This window comes from Vespa crabro, chromosome 3 (assembly GCF_910589235.1).
Source record: "Vespa crabro chromosome 3, iyVesCrab1.2, whole genome shotgun sequence".
Classification (NCBI taxonomy): Eukaryota; Metazoa; Arthropoda; class Insecta; order Hymenoptera; family Vespidae; genus Vespa; species Vespa crabro.
The window spans coordinates 14,547,015-14,564,176 of NC_060957.1; the positions used below are offsets into that span (position 1 = coordinate 14,547,015).

At 29.8% G+C, this 17,162-nt stretch overlaps 6 protein-coding genes across 11 annotated transcripts; 3 read left to right on the plus strand and 3 right to left on the minus strand.

The window, feature by feature from the left end:
* Nucleotides 1-723: 723 nt before the first annotated feature.
* LOC124422875 (vam6/Vps39-like protein) lies at nucleotides 724-5,352 on the minus strand. Its single transcript, XM_046959827.1, has 11 exons — nucleotides 4,436-5,352; nucleotides 4,123-4,296; nucleotides 3,779-4,034; nucleotides 3,473-3,705; nucleotides 3,140-3,384; nucleotides 2,607-3,038; nucleotides 2,222-2,539; nucleotides 1,734-2,160; nucleotides 1,547-1,654; nucleotides 1,107-1,431; nucleotides 724-1,033 (listed from the first exon to the last, which is right to left on the minus strand). The coding sequence occupies exons 1-11, from the start codon at nucleotides 4,503-4,505 to the stop codon at nucleotides 970-972; spliced, it is 2,652 nt and encodes an 883-aa protein (XP_046815783.1). The 5' UTR covers nucleotides 4,506-5,352; the 3' UTR covers nucleotides 724-969.
* A 187-nt stretch (nucleotides 5,353-5,539) lies between these two features.
* Nucleotides 5,540-6,510, plus strand: LOC124422878 (N-alpha-acetyltransferase 38, NatC auxiliary subunit). 2 transcript variants are annotated; one of them, XM_046959831.1, is made up of 3 exons: nucleotides 5,540-5,809; nucleotides 5,888-6,072; nucleotides 6,191-6,510. In XM_046959831.1, exons 2-3 carry the CDS (start codon nucleotides 6,037-6,039, stop codon nucleotides 6,431-6,433), a joined length of 279 nt encoding a protein of 92 aa, XP_046815787.1. In that variant the 5' UTR covers nucleotides 5,540-5,809; nucleotides 5,888-6,036; the 3' UTR covers nucleotides 6,434-6,510. The 2 variants fall into 2 exon arrangements, with proteins under 2 accessions (XP_046815787.1, XP_046815786.1); XM_046959830.1 differs by having other exon boundaries at nucleotides 5,540-6,072.
* A 79-nt stretch (nucleotides 6,511-6,589) lies between these two features.
* LOC124422881 lies at nucleotides 6,590-7,965 on the minus strand. Of its 2 annotated transcripts, XM_046959832.1 has the most exons (5): nucleotides 7,834-7,965; nucleotides 7,411-7,690; nucleotides 7,119-7,318; nucleotides 6,921-7,044; nucleotides 6,590-6,834 (listed from the first exon to the last, which is right to left on the minus strand). In XM_046959832.1, the coding sequence occupies exons 2-5, from the start codon at nucleotides 7,495-7,497 to the stop codon at nucleotides 6,619-6,621; spliced, it is 627 nt and encodes a 208-aa protein (XP_046815788.1). In that variant the 5' UTR covers nucleotides 7,498-7,690; nucleotides 7,834-7,965; the 3' UTR covers nucleotides 6,590-6,618. The 2 variants fall into 2 exon arrangements, 1 of the variants encoding a protein (XP_046815788.1); XR_006941938.1 differs by lacking the exon at nucleotides 7,834-7,965 and having other exon boundaries at nucleotides 6,921-7,055.
* Nucleotides 7,879-9,265, plus strand: LOC124422882 (transmembrane protein 50A). Its single transcript, XM_046959833.1, has 4 exons — nucleotides 7,879-8,018; nucleotides 8,196-8,302; nucleotides 8,436-8,596; nucleotides 8,659-9,265. Exons 1-4 carry the CDS (start codon nucleotides 7,920-7,922, stop codon nucleotides 8,760-8,762), a joined length of 471 nt encoding a protein of 156 aa, XP_046815789.1. The 5' UTR covers nucleotides 7,879-7,919; the 3' UTR covers nucleotides 8,763-9,265.
* Nucleotides 9,266-9,807: 542 nt separating this feature from the next.
* On the plus strand, nucleotides 9,808-14,853 carry LOC124422716 (hypoxia up-regulated protein 1). Of its 3 annotated transcripts, none has more exons than XM_046959551.1 (9): nucleotides 9,808-10,045; nucleotides 10,166-10,303; nucleotides 10,446-11,406; nucleotides 11,523-11,785; nucleotides 11,876-12,009; nucleotides 12,152-12,390; nucleotides 12,474-12,759; nucleotides 12,861-13,290; nucleotides 13,384-14,853. In XM_046959551.1, the coding sequence occupies exons 2-9, from the start codon at nucleotides 10,166-10,168 to the stop codon at nucleotides 13,747-13,749; spliced, it is 2,817 nt and encodes a 938-aa protein (XP_046815507.1). In that variant the 5' UTR covers nucleotides 9,808-10,045; the 3' UTR covers nucleotides 13,750-14,853. The 3 variants fall into 3 exon arrangements, with proteins under 3 accessions (XP_046815507.1, XP_046815508.1, XP_046815509.1); XM_046959552.1 differs by having other exon boundaries at nucleotides 9,808-9,987; XM_046959553.1 differs by having other exon boundaries at nucleotides 9,808-10,303; nucleotides 12,152-12,345.
* A 110-nt stretch (nucleotides 14,854-14,963) lies between these two features.
* Nucleotides 14,964-17,040, minus strand: LOC124422718 (golgin-45). Of its 2 annotated transcripts, none has more exons than XM_046959555.1 (6): nucleotides 16,937-17,040; nucleotides 16,191-16,729; nucleotides 15,892-16,091; nucleotides 15,679-15,807; nucleotides 15,381-15,606; nucleotides 14,964-15,311 (listed from the first exon to the last, which is right to left on the minus strand). In XM_046959555.1, the coding sequence occupies exons 2-6, from the start codon at nucleotides 16,716-16,718 to the stop codon at nucleotides 15,150-15,152; spliced, it is 1,245 nt and encodes a 414-aa protein (XP_046815511.1). In that variant the 5' UTR covers nucleotides 16,719-16,729; nucleotides 16,937-17,040; the 3' UTR covers nucleotides 14,964-15,149. The 2 variants fall into 2 exon arrangements, with proteins under 2 accessions (XP_046815511.1, XP_046815510.1); XM_046959554.1 differs by having other exon boundaries at nucleotides 16,822-17,027.
* Between the last annotated feature and the right edge of the window lie 122 nt (nucleotides 17,041-17,162).

Consider the following 17,162-nt stretch of genomic DNA (forward strand, 5'->3'; position numbering starts at 1 on the left):
CTATACGTTACTTTTCATTACTCACGTAATGTTAATATAATTTTTGTTATATGAATTGTGTAAAAACCAAACGTATTAAGCTTCGACGTTGTTATTAAAGAAAAGTAACGGTGCTTGGAATGGTTAAATCTGTTCTCTCGGGAAGGAGGATTGAATTTCTCTAATAATTATTAAATTACATTTCAATGTGCGTCTACAAAAATCGGAAACCGGTAAGAAGCATTCAGACCGGTAGAAGCATCCGTACTTGTATGTATGTACCTGCGTGCTTATTCGTGCAGGCGTAGGAATACAAGATACCGTCTATGACATCATCGGCCCTGTTTATAACACATTCTGGATCGGGCACGCCCCATCTTCTATATATTTCTTGTTATCTTAACTTTTATAATTTCTTTCTTTAAACATTTATGATCGATCAATATTTATCATTTATCATTATTTCTATAGACGTCGTAAGAAACATTTCTACTTGCTGCTTCATAAAATCAAATTCGTTCCACGCAGTTTTTTTTCTAGTTACGTACGTTTTCAAATATCTATCTTGTTATATTATTTTTCAAAAATAAATATAAGACAAGTAGTAAATATAATTTCAACGAAAATTTTAAGGATTAATTATTCTTAATAAATTCAATTAATATTTTCTTTTTTGGCTTATAGAAAAATGGAAATATATATAAATATATTTAAATGTAACTAAATAAAAAATGCCAAGTAGTACTTGAAAGTATTAATTATTCATCTCTCTCTCTCTCTCTCTCTCTCTCTCTCTCTCTCTCTCTCTCATCCATTTTAATGCATTACTATTAATTATACAATATCATACAACATATTAATACATTGTGATTGGTACTTAGTACTTATGAATATGTTGAAAAGAATTGGATATTAGAGACCTTTTGCTTGATAAAAAAAAAGAGCATGTTTACATATATATATACATAGCAATGTTGGTAAAATATTTATTCATCCTTTACGATCTTGGCACGAATAATGCACGATGTCGCCATTGGGATACCTTGCGAATGCACTATAAAAAATAATATATAGCATCTTTTTGGATTCATAATGTATGAATCTAAGTCATACAAAATAATACAAACCTCTGGTTTCCAAATCTTTTTTTACATACTGGACATATATTAAATTCTGTCATAAGGACACTCTGTGACTCATAATGCATGCGTTGTTCTTGTACTTGCAAATGTTCTGCATAAAGTAAGCCTTTCAAAACTTGAGTTTTACGTCTTGTGTTTAAATTATTCTGAAGACTAACTTCTAGAAAACGTTTTATTCTACCAATCGGTACTGTATCTGGTAGGATTTCTAAAGCTTTTAAAGGATTTATTTTAGAAGCATGTTCTTCGAGTAAACGTAATGCCATTTCTGGATCCGGTTGTGCCTTACGTTGTATCTTTGTATTACAACCTGCGGAACAGTGGAATATTTTTCATTAGATGACATAATCAAAACGTTTATGGAGCACAAAGAATAAATGAGAATTAAAAAAATAATATATCCGAAAGTAGAAATAATAACATACCAGCCATTAGAGCTCCTGCATCATCGGGTTTTAATAATTGATTAATAAGCATTACGTAAACCTCATCTGCTCCCTCAGATTTTTTTTGTTTATCCGTTTTCTCTTCATCTTTGTAAAGCCATAATTATTGTTATTAATAGATAAATAATTTCTTTGTTTTTGTTTTTATCAAGAACCGCGTACTTACTATGATACCTTTCATATACGTTATTGCAATATTCTATTGCACGTGGTATATCATTTAAGAGATTAATATATATTGATATAGCTTGTTGATGACGTCCAAGCCTTCCTAAAATAATTGCACGTTCTTCGAATAAACAGTCAAATGGGAAATGTACCAATATCGTCTCTGGCGTATAATATGCAGATTTTTCCAAAAATTGTTGTAGTTTTTGTCTAATGTGCTGAGATATTTCTTTTTCAGCGGGCGTTGCATTCTCGTTCATAGAAGCTAGACTTTTCTCCTTATATTGGTGTATTAAAACATTGTGAAATAATGGATTTGTATCTTCCCATACACGCACCACATGTTCCAAGTACGTTATAACTAAATTTTTGTGACAACGTAAAAGATAATCCAACACCTTTGGTCTAGGTAAATGCTCGACTTCCTAAAAATATACGACGGATGTCAGTAAGATCTGAAGAAATTGTATAAAATGAATAACATACTTGTATATCTTCCATAAAGATTCTAAGTCCTTGTTCAGGATCTTCTTCCAAAACCCAACCTGCGAATTTAAGAATTAAATCCATATGATCTTTCCCAAGATGCTGCAAATATTGGATAGTTCTTTCGGTTCCCTTTAAACTAGAATCGTTCTCTTTGGCATGCTTTTCCAATAGCTCTAAAGCCTTCCTATGTTGTCCTTTCGTTTGATATAATATAATAAGTTCTGGATATTTCTGATGTATAAGTAATGTCTTTTCAGCTTCTGCCAAGTGACAATGATTTAATCTTAATAAAGGTGCTACTAATGCATCGGTCGTCTGTAAAATCATAAATTTTTTTTATATATTTGAAGAAAATTGGATAAATATTATATTTTCTTCATACCTGTAAATAACATTTGAGTAGAGTAGTATCTATGATCTTTAACAATTGCTCAGTAGCCACAGCAGTAAGATTTTTTTCACTCTCCATTACACTTTTCTCCTTATTATTATCCTTATCTTTTGTTTTTGTATCACCTATTAACTTGTATCTGACATCGGTTAGGAAAATGATTAAAGCACGTAAACCTTTTTCCAAATCATGATTTGGAAGTTTCGGCAAGTTTGCCGATGAATCGCCGAGATCCTGGCTGCTAGTTGATGGCGTTACTAAGTCAGGAAATAATCTGATTACCTCATAAGGATCAGTCCCAAGTTCCAAAAATAAATCCATGGCTTCTTGAAATTTTTTATTATAAAACAAATGATGCGCATATAAAGTTTGTATCTTATACGTTTGTTTCACCTTCTCCTCTTCTATAATATCTGATAAGCTCTAAAAGAATGTATAATAAATATTACTCTATAATACTAATTCTTAAATTCAATTTAAGAAAGGGACATTGAGAAGGAGATAAATACAATGTTTATACATACTGTTAATTTTAATGCTAACTGAAATTGATTTTGTTCAAGTAAGGTTCTAATTTGTTGTGTTGCATCAACAGCCGTAACGCACCATACACTACTGATGGATGCTACAAAGACTTTGCCTTGTTTACATCTACATATAAGTCTAGCTTTATTTAAATCCTTTATTGTTTGAATGTGTAAGCAACCTTCCAAAGTATATACTTCTAATCTGTCATGTACAATGCCAAGTAAGTAAGGATCATCCCATGCTATAATAATTTAATAATATAAGTAAGAGAATTGGCCTTTACTTTTCGAACTTATTCCTCGTATCTCGTATTAAATAAAAATTTGTACCTATGACGCTTGGAGTATCTGGCCATTTGATAGGATTATGTTGAATTAATTCTCCTTTTGTATCCATAACAATGGAATGAGAATCTTTTCCTAATACAAAAGAATTATCTGATAATTTAGTAACACTGGGCTCCGGTGATTTTCCAGTAGGAAATAGTTCCTTAGGTTTATCATTTAAATCAAAAATGGTATAAGACAAACCACGGAATCCTAATATCAGAGTTTCTCCGCACCTATGTAAAAATATTATAATTAAGTAATATAAATGTTAAGCATTTTTCTATGAGATCAATATAATATTAATACCATGATAATTCACGTGGTATGTCGGGTACTGTTAATTCAAAATTTTTACACTCCTCAAATTTCTTGCCTTTCCAATGATATAGTTGTAATTTACGCTTTACAACAACGCATAAGCGCACAACAATATCTTTCTCATCCGTTGAACTTTTTGTTCTTTGTATGTCTAAAGCGAATAACGTTGCTCCCTTTGTTTTTTGCAACTGGCAGATTAATTGGAAATTCACTGAATTGAGATCATGAATAGAAACTATACCATCTGTACAAAGAGATTACTTATTTTATAACAAAATTTGGACTTTTCAATTTTATACCAAATAAACGATTTAAAACCGAGAAAGTGCTACCTGTAAGTAAAATTAACAAATTATAGTCTGTCACAACAGCCATTTGAGTAATACGTTTTTTGTTAAAATTTTTACTATGGCGTAATAATTCTAACTTGTGAGTTTCATCCAATTTTGAAGGAACATTATACATGAAAATTTGTCCTTCTCTTGTTCCAATCAATAAGTTGTCATCTGAAATATAAAATACTAGAATCGCACAATGTCGGGAGAAAATTTAAACATTATTTGTTTAGCTATATCAGATTAGCTATATCAGAAATATATGCAAACAATAAATAATCATTGTATTTATGAAAAGTTTCTTACATACCATATGCAATCATAGATTCTATTTGCACTGTTATATTCATTATAGGCATATTTTTATATGCTTCGTGCATTTTGATTGTATAAAATATATATATTTATAAAATGTATATTATTTTTTCCTTACGATATAAATGAATGGTAGGAGGGCAAAACAAATATTATCATCTAAAATTGAAAACTGAACTAAGTATAAGAATACTTTCTATTCGTCAGGAATTTTTACGTGTATTTAAAAAAGATGCAGAACGTAGTCACTCGCAAACGTAATAATTCAATATTCCTTTCGGATTAAAAAATGGGACGACGTATACTCAAACGTAATGTCTGATCTGTCTAGAACGCCCATCTAACGAACGTCAGGTTACATTGACTAGTGCGTGGAACATCTAGACATATTCTGTGACTTAACTGGATGATAGAACAAAAACTATACTCTAGTCAAATTTATCAATTTCATTGTCCATAAATTGAAATTGATTCAATTAGGGGTTAATTGATCCAATAAGAGGGTATTTTTATTTAACGAGAATGCGATAAGAATATATGTCTAGTAAATTTAAAAGCATAACATCAGTTAAAGCTCTTCGATACAATTGGAATAGGATCGAATGAAATTATTAAAAAGTGGACAAATTTTTTCGTAGATGATTACACATGAAGAAGTGTTGGAGAAAAAATTTTTTTTCTATGATAGTAGAGAATATTAGAAAACTGTATGTACATTTTGACACACAATAACATTTCATTCAAATAAATAGCACGTAACACCATTAAGGCTTGTCATCGTGGCTTTTTCGAACTTTTAAAAAAGCTTTATTTTTTATATTCGAAAAAATCACATACTCATTTAAATTTTCATCTTTAAAATGAGACGTTATTCATCAAGATAGGTCAAGAATTTCTCTTGGACTAGTTGTCAATGTAAACGCTATTATTGATATTTTTCGTGGGAAAAAAAAAAAAAAAAGAAAAAAAAGCTCGTATAGCAGCGTCCTCTTCGAGAGTGAATATTATAGATTAGATAAAATGTTTAAATCATTTAAACTATAATGAACTTAACAGTGATGTATTAGGTGTACAGTGGGGACAGTGTTTCCCTATTGCACTTGTAGTTCACAATTTACTCGTACCTGTCGCTGAAGTCGCATACACTACGAAGCGAAAAGTGGTGAACAGCTTTAAACGATATATTTTCAATAGTCTATTATTTTCATTTGAATGAAAAATACATTTCAGTAAAATAGTATCATTAAAATTTGTTAAATAAATAAATGATTTAAATGAGATTATAATTAAGATCGTAGAAATTACTAATACGAATTATTAATTCGAAAAGAAACTAATCAGGTTGACCATTTTTTCATACTGAAGTTAGGTATAAACTTGTGATTGTTCAATTTCGAGAAAATGATTTCGAGTTAATCGTGAACGCATGTCCTTTCACATATTATAGTTTCTTTTGGCTAAAGCAAAATATGATATTGTCAAAATCACGACCTATGATCTAATTTGGGAAAATTGGTAAATATCTGATGTTATTTAATATTATAATTTAGTAAAATAACTATTGTAACGTGAAAGAAGGAATACAGTTGCATAAATATGTCAAAAGAAGAGTATGTTCATGGAAATGGAGAGGTAGTTAATTATGCAAATAAATAAATTAATTAATTAATTAATAATCTATATATTGTTAAGTTTCATAATATTTCGTTATTTGGACATATCTATTGTGATTAATTCGTAAAATTATTAGACTTTAGATTGCGAGGAATCACCTGCAAAACAAAAATTAAGGGGATGGCTGAATCGACATTTGCGAATTAAAATGACAGATGGTAGAGTATTAACAGGTGCATTTCTCTGCACCGATCGAGATGCTAATGTAATTTTGGGATCATGTATAGAATTTTTATCTGAAGATCACACAGAAGCAAGAGCTCTTGGATTAGTAATGGTACCTGGTCGACACATTGTGACAATTCACTTAGATGTTTGAATAATTCTTTTCAAATTTCATGTAAATAATGCGTTATTATCATTATTACAATAATACAGTAAAATCATACCCCATTATTTCTCTATCTTCCACATTATAGATATACTTTTTTCAATTATATAATAATATAATTTTACAATTTTTATCTTCATAGGAATATTCCTCCGACAAGTTATTTATATTTTTCATGATTCCTTAGTATTTATTATACATTCCTGCTGTATATAAAAATATTCCTTTTCTAATTCTTGATTATTATATATCTCTTTTTCTACATTTTTAATTGCATCATGTATTCTTTGACTGAGGGTAGAACATAAGCTATTCATTCCATATGTGTAACATATATCGGTAGTTGAATCAGCCATTTTACGTACAAGCTGCATAAAACTAATAAGTTGCTAAAAGATAAAACAATAAAAAGAACTTATAAAATATGATCATAATTAAGTGCAAAGTATTTATTAAATAAATTTAAACATCTTACTATCAGCGTTTCTTTTTTATCCTGTGTTTCTCCTCTAATTTGAACTATTGCATCCCCATGCAAATCGGCAAATTCATTTTCTATACTATCTTTGTGAAGATTTATTAATTTTATTAATAACGTCCTGAAAGAAAACTTTTCTAGATATTATTATACTATATAAACACATCACGTTATGCGACTTATCATTATGCTCACCTGTACTCTACACTTGCAGCTTCTATGGCTGTATATATAATGGTTAAAAGTTCAGAAGCATTATTCACTGCATTTAAAGTTGACTGATTTATCATATAATTATATGTCAAGGTATTTACATCCGGTAACTTTAATTTATATTCTTCCGTAATTTTTGATTCATTTTGCGATGAACATTTGACAAAGAATGAGCTTAAGCACTGTGTATGTAAAAAAAAAGAAGTGTTATTAATATTGCATATGTAATAAAAAATATCTTAATAATAATCATTACAAAATAAATAATTTATACCATAATAGGTACTGTTTTCCTGAATAATGATTTAATTATCGAACGAAATGTCATTTTCGTTAAACTCGCACTCATTATTCCGAGCATCAAATGATCTTATAATCTTCACATGTCACGATCTTGCTATAATATTCCTAACTTCCATATATCGTATACATCTCTATATATATGCATTTGTACTTATTCAGAAAGAAGATCGTTGAAAACAATGAAGTTTGTTCTTCCAGTGATTTACAATTCAAGCTTACCATCGTCTATCATTTTCTAAACGGTTTATTCCCTGAAGTTTATTTCAAAAAAAAAAAAAAAAAAAAAATGCAATAAAAATAGGTGGCGTATGTTTAGAAGAATCGTAAAAGCAGATGTCGTATTTCTTTTCTTGATCATTTATTGTTTATAGCTTGAGAAACTTTTTGCTATTACCTTTAATCCTTGTTGATATGTCACTTTAGGTTAGTTATTACTCGTCAGAATAAAGTTCTACGTCGAGTAAACAAGAGTCGAAAAAAATGACATCGTGCCTAGAAAATGTACAAATTCCAACGTGCGTGTGGTTTGAGGGAGTTGAAAAACGAAATGCATTAGTATCGATGTTGGCTAGTACATTGGTAAACTTAATAATTTTTAATTATTACTGGGAAATGTGACATTTTTTTTTAACTATTCGCTATATGTTTATTTTTCTTTCTCTTTTTTTTTTTTTTTTTTTTTTTTTCTTTTATTGGTATAATACCAATTTATTTCATATTGATTGCTTATTTATTATCCATCAAATATTGTTGCAGTTTTTTGTAGGATGGTGGTTTATAATAGACGCACATGCAAAGTATCCTGCAGAGATGGTAACTGCTTATCACGTTTGTGGAATATTTGGTACAATATCTTTATTTATGTAAGTTCGACTAAATTGATTAAGAGTAACGAAACAGAAAATCTGTTATCAAAAATAATTATTATTGGTAAAATAGACTCTTATAATTGGACTCCTACAACGAAATATGAAATATAAATTGTTTTTAATACAGGGTCAACTCTGTGTCGAATGCTCAAATAAGAGGAGATGATTATAATGGCGGACGTCTAGGTGTCAGGGGAGCAAGAAGTTGGTTATTCGTTGGCTTTGTCATAGGCTTCGCGGCAGTTATTGCAGCCTGTTGGATCTTATTTGCAGATTTCGTAGCTCTAAGTAAATAATAATAGAAAAAAAGCTTATACATAAGCTTTTTATCTAAAATAAATATTTTTTAGGTGCTGGACATTACTGGCCTGGAATAGGATTATTCTTACAAAATGTATTTATATTCTTGGGATCTATGACATATAAATTTGGTCGAACCGAAGATCAGTATTAGCGGAGTTATTTTTATAAAATTCTACAAAAGTTACACAAAGGATTGCTTATAAATATTAATATACTTATATTTTCAAAATATAGTAGCAAATGTGGTAGTATATAAATATTTCAACTTTATTTGAATTGATTTAAATCTCATAAATACTCATCGATTAGAATATTGAAAAATATTATAGAATTGACAATTATTTGCTTCTATGTAAAGTTTTGCATATATAGTCATATGATAATAATATCATTAACAGCATATACATTGAAAATTGCAATCCAAAGATATTATAAAGAATAATTAAACGATCTTAATGTTTCACATAATATTTAAGTAAATATAAAAGCGTTATCATTTTTTTATTTATAAATAATTACATTGAAGTGCACACGCTAGTGTGCACACAATTAAATGTAAAGATATATCCTGATAGATTTTTGTAACCATTTTAATAATATAAAAGTGTTATGTAATTGTAAAACATAAGAAGATTATAGAGTTCCAATATTGCACAGATTATTTTTACCTGCTCTGTGCGGTCTCCTCTAAATTTAATAATAATAATTACTAAGTTGTCTGGAATTGCAATCTGAATGTTTGTTTTTTCTAATAATGATCTTATTAATTTATATTTCATTTTATGTAAATAATAAATACTTTCATAACGACGTTAATAATTTGTATTTGCGCAATTTAATCTAATTTTTTTTTTTCTCTCTCTATGTGTCCTAAAGCATGCCATGAATTTCTTTAATCCAGAATTATAAATGTGGGTGTGTGTGTGTGTGTGTGTATACATGTGAATTATCTAACTTTTCTTTTTTCCCATTATTTTCATCGATTTATACACTTTGATATGCAATATATATTGAGACATCTATAAATTTATAAAAGAGAAAAAAACGCCCTAGCTCGTTTCTGATAGCCCAAGACTTTATTTTTTAAATTTCACTCGTCATTTCTTATCGCGCCTAATCAGTTTTGATTTGACAACGCGGCCCAATAGAATATCAACTTCAAAGAGCCTTTAACCAATGGTATCATGCCACACAAACACATGGTCCATGCAGCTATCGCGAAAACTCGCGAGTGCGTTGTTTTTTGTTAGTTTAAAACGTTTGTTGTTAATTAACGTTTGTGATGTTCTCAAGATTTGTGCGTTCCTAATGATATAAAAATAACGTTTCTTCTTTTTTTTGTATAAAATTTTCTTAAGAACAAAAAAAAATAAAAAGTAAGAAGGTAGTTCTAGGACGTAACATTTCTAGTTCAGATGCTGTTTTAGCCTGCCGGTAGTCATAACCAAATTTAATAGCAAAGCAGTTTTCCTCGTGCTCATATACGTCGGTACTTCGTGGTTAATGTTAACAAAGATTCTTTAGTAATTTTATATTTTTTTATATTGCACATAGATGGAAATCACATGTGTAAGGATGTCAGGAATAACGCTATTTCTAGTCATAATTGCTGCTTTTATTGGTCAAAGTGAAGAAATAGCTGTCATGAGCATTGATATTGGCAGCGAATGGATGAAAGTTGCTATCGTTTCGGTACGTTAAATTAATTAATTAATACGTTACTACACTCATATCTTTAATAATTAATTCTAACATATTTAATAGATATTTTAGAAATATATTATTTGATACAATTTAAGAATTGAATTATTTAATATCTTGATTATTTTTGTAGCCAGGTGTACCTATGGAAATAGCTCTGAATAAAGAGTCAAAAAGAAAAACACCCGTTACAATATCATTTCGAGATGGAGAACGGACATTTGGCGAAGATGCACAAATTGTAGGACTTAGATTTCCACAAAACTCTTTCTCTTATATATTAGATCTTTTAGGAAAATCTATAGATAATCCAATGGTTAAACTCTATTCCAAGAGATTTCCTTATCATGATATTATAGCTGACGATGAACGCCAGACAATAGCATTCAAACTCTATGAAAATATTACTCATACGCCAGAGGAATTACTTGCACAGATACTTCACAGAGGAAAAGAATTTGCAGAAATTTCTGCCGGACAAAAAATTAATGAAGCAGTGATCACCGTACCAGGATATTTCAATCAAGCTGAAAGAAGAGCTTTGTTACAAGCGGCTGAACTTGCAGAAATCAAAGTATTACAACTTATCAATGACTATACCGCAGTCGCATTGAATTATGGTATATTTCGTAGAAAGGAAATTAATGATTCTGCTCAATACGTAATGTTTTATGATATGGGAGCCAGCAGTACAACGGCAACAGTGGTCAGTTATCAAAATGTTAAAACAAAGGAAAAAGGATTTGTTGAAACTAATCCTCATGTTAACATATTGGGTGTAGGGTATGATCGTACCCTTGGAGGATTAGAAATGCAGATCAGATTGCAAAACTATTTGGCGAAAGAGTTTGACGCTTTAAATAAAACTCCAAATTCAATATTCAATAGTCCAAGAGCAATGGCAAAACTCTTCAAAGAAGCTGGACGCGTTAAAAATGTACTTAGTGCCAATGCCGATCATTTTGCACAAATTGAGGGCTTGATAGACGATTATGATTTTCGATTACAAGTCACCAGAGAAACATTGGAAAATATTTGTTCTGATTTATTTGAACGTGTGTCAAATCCTATAAAAAATGCCCTAGAAACTTCAGGTAAATTTTATTGAATATGTAAACGGCTAACATTATTCGTTTCATTGACAAATTTTATTGATAAGCCTCTAACAGGTATTCATTATATATAAAAACAATATTGTACATTATTTCAGCATTGACAATGGATGTAATATCTCAAGTAGTTTTGGTGGGAGCTGGTACACGTATGCCAAAAATACAAGAAAAATTGATGGACTATGTAAAAACGGATTTATCCAAAAACATGAATACCGATGAATCCGCTGCATTAGGAGCCGTTTATAAGGCGGCAGATCTCAGTCAAGGTTTTAAAGTGACAAAATTTATAACAAAAGATGCGGTTTTGTTTCCTATTCAAATTGTATTCGATAGAAATGCCGATGGCAGAATAAAACAGGTAATAAATCAAAAATTCATCATTTTTATTTCTGTTTCTGAATATTCCAATCTAATCATACACACGCACATGCACGCACATTGTCTACAGGTTAGAAGAACTCTTTTTAATAAAATGAATGCTTATCCGCAAAAGAAGATTATTACATTTAACAAACATACTGAAGATTTCGAATTTCATGTAAACTACGCTGAGTTAGATTATTTACCCGTTAACGAAATGAAGTAAGTACATATACATAATCCACATGATGTGTATTTTTTTTTTTTTCTTTTTTTTTCCTTTTAAAATTTATTTAAACGTTTAACATGAGGGTTTTAAGGAGGAATTATTATTAAAGAAAAATTCTTGTTTATATGATTACAGTGCCGTCGGAAATTTGAACTTATCAACTATAAAATTAACAGGTGTGGCTGAAGCTTTAGAAAAGCATGCTAAAGAAGGAGCTGAAAGTAAAGGAATAAAAGCTCATTTCAATATGGATGAAAGTGGTTTACTTAATTTAGTAAATGTAGAATTGGTGTCAGAAAAAACAGGAACCAGTGCTGAAGAAGAAGAGGGTACATTTTCAATGCTTGGCTCAACTATTAGTAAACTCTTTGCTGGTCTGTGTTTAAGGACTCTGCAAAAAATGATGATACGAATATCATCCAAGCTTTTTAACATGTTCATCCTTATTCCCATCCAGGTTCTGACAATAAAGAGAGAATTGAGAAAAATGAAGAATCAACAAAAGAAGATATTAAGGGGGGTATACACGAAGAGCATGATTATCCAGATGGTCACAAAGAGACAGAATCTCAGAGTAAAAATCAGACCAAGTTAAATGAAGACAAGACAGGGAACAAGACAGAGAAAACTGAGAAGGAAAAGAAGCCTATTACAGTAACGATAAAGGAACCTATTAAAGCAGAAGAGATCAAATTAGGTTCAAAGACATTAGATGAAAAGAAATTTTCTAAATCGGTTGAAAAGTAATTATCAAAAACAATATTTCTATAATTAAATTTAATATTAATGTTACGAGTGTATTATTCGTATTCAGAGTTTAGAACAATGGTACTTATTTTTACAGGATACATTACCTCGATCAACATGACCGAGAAAAAGCACGACGCGAGACAGCTTTAAATAATCTTGAATCATTTGTGATCGACGCACAACAAAAATTAGAAACGGAGGATTATGCTGCAGCAGCAACTTCTGGAGAAGCAGGGAAAATATTAAAAGCATGTACAGAAATTTCTGAATGGCTGTATGAAGATGGTTTTGATGCAACTGCAGAAATATATGAAGAAAAGTTAATGTCATTACAAAAGTTGACAAATGATGTATATGAAAGAGTTTATGAACATAAAGAACGGCCGGAAGTTCTGAAAGGGGTGGTGTCTATGTTGAACGGAAGTACAATATTTTTGCAGAATATGCGTAACTTAAGTCTAACTAATGACATTTTTACACAAATAGAGATTGAAACATTGGAAAAAGTGATCAACGAGACAAAGGTATGTATAATCGCAACAATAATATCTTCTTCGTTTCTTTGTCAATGATTATTTTACGAATTTATATGTTCATTTATACGTTCATTTATCTAGGAATATTATGATACAATTGTAAAGTCATTTGCCGAAACACCTTTATACGAGCCGGTGAAATATAAAGTTCGCGATATTGCAAACAAAATGGCACTACTCGATAGAGAAGTTAAATATCTTGTAAATAAGGCAAAAATCTGGAGACCAAAGCCAGAAACAACGAATCACACGGAAAATAAAACTGATCAAGCATTAAATGCAACACAATTGCCAGACGTGGAATCAACGGCCGTTCCCGATGTTGATATTCAGTCAGAACAATCAAATACAGAAGGGGTAACAGAGGATACGTTAATTTTGCCAGAAAATGATAATACAAAAACGAACAATGAACGAGATCAAGAGGAAATACATCAAGAACTTTAAAATATAATTTATTTTCAATGTGTGAACTTTCATTAATGATCGGGTACATATCGATCAACAACAACTTAGGCAAATCACCACTGTGTAGGACAATTTTACGAATGTATTTAACGAATCAAATACGAATATCTACTGCGGCGTCTATATAAATTAATTTAAAAAGATTTTCGATTCAATTATTTACATGTTTTTATAACAAATTATAATTATCATATTACCATGAAGCGCAATCAAGTGCAGCATTGTCAAGCAAGAAAAGACATTACACTATTATTTTATCAAGTGCCAAGTCTAAGTTGGCTTTAAAGCTAATATATGTTATCTATTTTGTTCTGGTTGATTTAATAATAATAATAATAATAATAATAATAATAATAATAATAATAATAATAATAATAATAATAATAATTGTTTTACTAAATATTTAAAAGAAATGACAAATAGCTGCATGTTCAACAATTTATTGCATTTGTTTTCTAATTATAAAGCAAGTATGATAAAACGATTTATAAAAAAAATGTTAAATAAAATGTTCTAATGGAGTGTGTGTATGGGCCGTCGTCTCATGCAGGTAACTGGTTCTATCGTATATATACGAATTAACACACATAATAAGTATTTGTGTGCGTGAGAGAGAGAGAGAGAGAGAGAGAGAGAGAGAGAGAGAGAGAGAAAGAGAGAGGTAATGCTCCAAGGTATTAATTTGTGATATGAGATGACATGTATGTGCATTATTTAAGAAATAATTTTGTACGTAACTTATCTTCTACAATACAATAGACCTACCTTCTACAATTTCAATGAATTATGGCACAAGAATGTTTGAACAAAAAAAACAAAAAAAAAAAAAAAAGAAATGAATTAAAAATTTATTACCGATCTTAGTAAGTTTTATATTGCATAATATTGTACTTTCAAAAAAATGAAAATTTGATTAATTCCCAATATAGTACTCTAGGGTATATTACTTGTTATACTCGTATAATAAATCTCTGCAATTTTGAAACAACTTTAAAATAACTTTGCTTATAAATATTTTAACTATAAATGAGTACGACGTGTAAGCAGCTTATTAAAAGTTATTTAATATCTTATTATGAAAAATATTTACTATTTTAATGGACACACATGTAGTTTTAAATGCTAATTATATTATTTATTAATTTATGCAAATAAAACTGAAAATATATAAAATTGGAATGAAACGGGAAATATATATGAAAAATTTTTAATGACTTTATTTGTCGTCTATCTTTAACACATAATTTTTATTGTAATTATTCGTATCGATTGAAATATCTTCATAAGCGATCATTAGGCCTGGTTATGAATAATCGATCGATTTAAACACGGAAGCATCATAGATCATTTATAAATAACGATTCTACGATAATTTATTTTCAAATTTGTTTTACTTCACCACTGCAATTTGGACAACAACTGATATTAGACGTATCTCGTGGAATAAAAATTTGACCCCCAATAGCAAAAGCTGCTCCCATGACTGCGCTACAAGCAGCATCTTGTCTTCCTGACATAAGTAGATTTGGGCTCATAAGTAGCTGTGAATATAAAAGTATTAATTTTTGAATTAATTTTTAAAAAGACGTTTTCAATTTTAAAAAACTAACTTGCTCTGCATTTTTTTCTGCCAATGTTTGCATTTCCAAACCAGTTATATTAATATCTTTGTTTGACATTGTATTCAACATGCCACTTAATAATTGAACTTTTAAAATTTCTGCTAATTGACAAGAGCCCTGTGCCAAATCTATAACATTTGTACTCGGCAGTGCATGACGTTTGTATGACGCTGCTCGAACAGGATCGAAACTTTCTAAGAGAATACTGAGAGTTCTATAATAAAATATAATAATGTTAATACATATGGTATTCAATGACAGATACTTAATATATTCAAATAGATACCTATATGTTTTAAGTGACGCATCGCGTATACTTTTACGTTCTTCCAGTAATCTTTTTATAGATTCTTGAAGATCGGTCGTTCTTTGACAAAGGGCAGCCTTCCATCTTGCAAGTTCCTCTACCATTAAACTATTACAAAAATTATTTTACTCGCTGATACTCCTTCTCCGGATAATTTTCTAATGCCATTGTTGTTGATTTAATTTTAATTACCTACTAGCTAAAAATTTACTCCTCCAAACTTCACATTGTCCTGCTAACCATTCCGTTTGTTCTTGATGAGTACTAAGATGTTGAGCAGAATTTAAAAGTGCTCGAGCAAGTTGTAGCTTATCTTCAGTAAGCAAATGAACTTTAGTTTCAAGATCTTCACCTACGGCTGCTACCAGCAAATTTTTTAATTCACCATTTACCTACATAGTAAAATATATATATATATATATATATATATGCATTACGTTGATCAAAATAAGTAAAACAAATTATGGCCCTAAGACATTTTATTATTATACCTGTGCTTGGAATTTTAATTGATTTTCTAATTGACTATTCTCTTCTTTAAGCTTTTGAATTTCACTTTCATAGATTTTCTTTTCCTTATCCCAATTAGATTCTTCCTTTTTATCTTTTTCATTATTTCTTTCTTTCTCAACATTTGTATCATTAATCTTCAATTTAGCAACATCCGTAACTGCTACATTAATATTTGTATCCCACTTGGAATGCTTTTTATTTTTTTTCTCAGCAGGAACAATAGGGTTAACTGCTGCTTTGTACGGTTCGTAAGGTACAAATTTGGGTTCCTTTGTTTTTAAAGAATTTAAAATTTGTCTTTTGCCCTTTGTAGCTGTGATATTTTTTGGAATAAGATTTACAATAGTACCAGTGGGAATAACTGGACCCGTTGATACAGATTGCTTTAAATTCTTTGGATAGTAAATAAGACTATCATTAAGACGGCACTTGGATTGCTTAGCCTCATTTTCATTCATAACTACATTTTCCATTCCATCTCCTTGCGTACGTCCAATGCAATCCATTACCTGGACATCTTAAAATGTAAAATTATTATTATTACATTTTTAATACTTCACGTAGGCACATTTGAAAAAAAAAAAAAAAATCATAAAAGTACTTTCTAACCTTTTGATTGCAATTGACATTTACTTTTGCGATTCTCCGCAACACCAGCCATATTTATCAATTGACAAATTAAACAAATATCACAGCTTTTTAAATAATCATAACTAATAATTACCTCTTAAAAATTAATACCCGCATACTCATCATGCACAATTCCCCATAATTTAGATAGTTGGATATTGATGTATCGACGATAATATCGCAAACGATGCGAGGACCGAGATATTTGAGTATCATCGATACATATCTCGATATATCGAGTGTTATCAACGATCGCATTTTAAATTTACGCGTGTACAACAAATCAATGTTGGATTATAAATATTTTTATGAAATTAAAC

Bases quoted from the DNA above. Each gene is read 5' to 3' on its own strand.
- LOC124422875 (XM_046959827.1), bottom strand. From the start codon at position 4,505: ATGCACGAAGCATATAAAAATATGCCTATAATGAATATAACAGTGCAA. The intron at 4,035-4,122 runs GTAGCACTTTCT...CTCTTTGTACAG, and splicing joins TTTGTTAATTTTACTTACAG to ATGGTATAGTTTCTATTCAT. The intron at 1,034-1,106 runs GTTTGTATTATT...TATTTTTTATAG, and splicing joins AAAAGATTTGGAAACCAGAG to TGCATTCGCAAGGTATCCCA.
- LOC124422878 (XM_046959830.1), top strand. From the start codon at position 6,037: ATGTCAAAAGAAGAGTATGTTCATGGAAATGGAGAG. The intron at 6,073-6,190 runs GTAGTTAATTAT...TAAAATTATTAG, and splicing joins ATGTTCATGGAAATGGAGAG to ACTTTAGATTGCGAGGAATC.
- LOC124422881 (XM_046959832.1), bottom strand. From the start codon at position 7,497: ATGCTCGGAATAATGAGTGCGAGTTTAACGAAAATGACATTTCGTTCG. The intron at 7,319-7,410 runs GTATAAATTATT...TTACATACACAG, and splicing joins GGAAAACAGTACCTATTATG to TGCTTAAGCTCATTCTTTGT. The intron at 6,835-6,920 runs GTAAGATGTTTA...TTTATCTTTTAG, and splicing joins ATAAAAAAGAAACGCTGATA to CAACTTATTAGTTTTATGCA.
- LOC124422882 (XM_046959833.1), top strand. From the start codon at position 7,920: ATGACATCGTGCCTAGAAAATGTACAAATTCCAACGTGCGTGTGGTTT. The intron at 8,019-8,195 runs GTAAACTTAATA...ATATTGTTGCAG, and splicing joins CGATGTTGGCTAGTACATTG to TTTTTTGTAGGATGGTGGTT. The intron at 8,597-8,658 runs GTAAATAATAAT...AATATTTTTTAG, and splicing joins TGCAGATTTCGTAGCTCTAA to GTGCTGGACATTACTGGCCT.
- LOC124422716 (XM_046959551.1), top strand. From the start codon at position 10,166: ATGGAAATCACATGTGTAAGGATGTCAGGAATAACGCTATTTCTAGTC. The intron at 11,786-11,875 runs GTAATAAATCAA...CATTGTCTACAG, and splicing joins CCGATGGCAGAATAAAACAG to GTTAGAAGAACTCTTTTTAA. The intron at 13,291-13,383 runs GTATGTATAATC...TCATTTATCTAG, and splicing joins AAGTGATCAACGAGACAAAG to GAATATTATGATACAATTGT.
- LOC124422718 (XM_046959554.1), bottom strand. From the start codon at position 16,873: ATGGCTGGTGTTGCGGAGAATCGCAAAAGTAAATGTCAATTGCAATCA. The intron at 16,730-16,821 runs GTTAGAAAGTAC...TTACATTTTAAG, and splicing joins ATGTCAATTGCAATCAAAAG to ATGTCCAGGTAATGGATTGC. The intron at 15,607-15,678 runs GTATCTATTTGA...ATTTTATTATAG, and splicing joins GCGTCACTTAAAACATATAG to AACTCTCAGTATTCTCTTAG.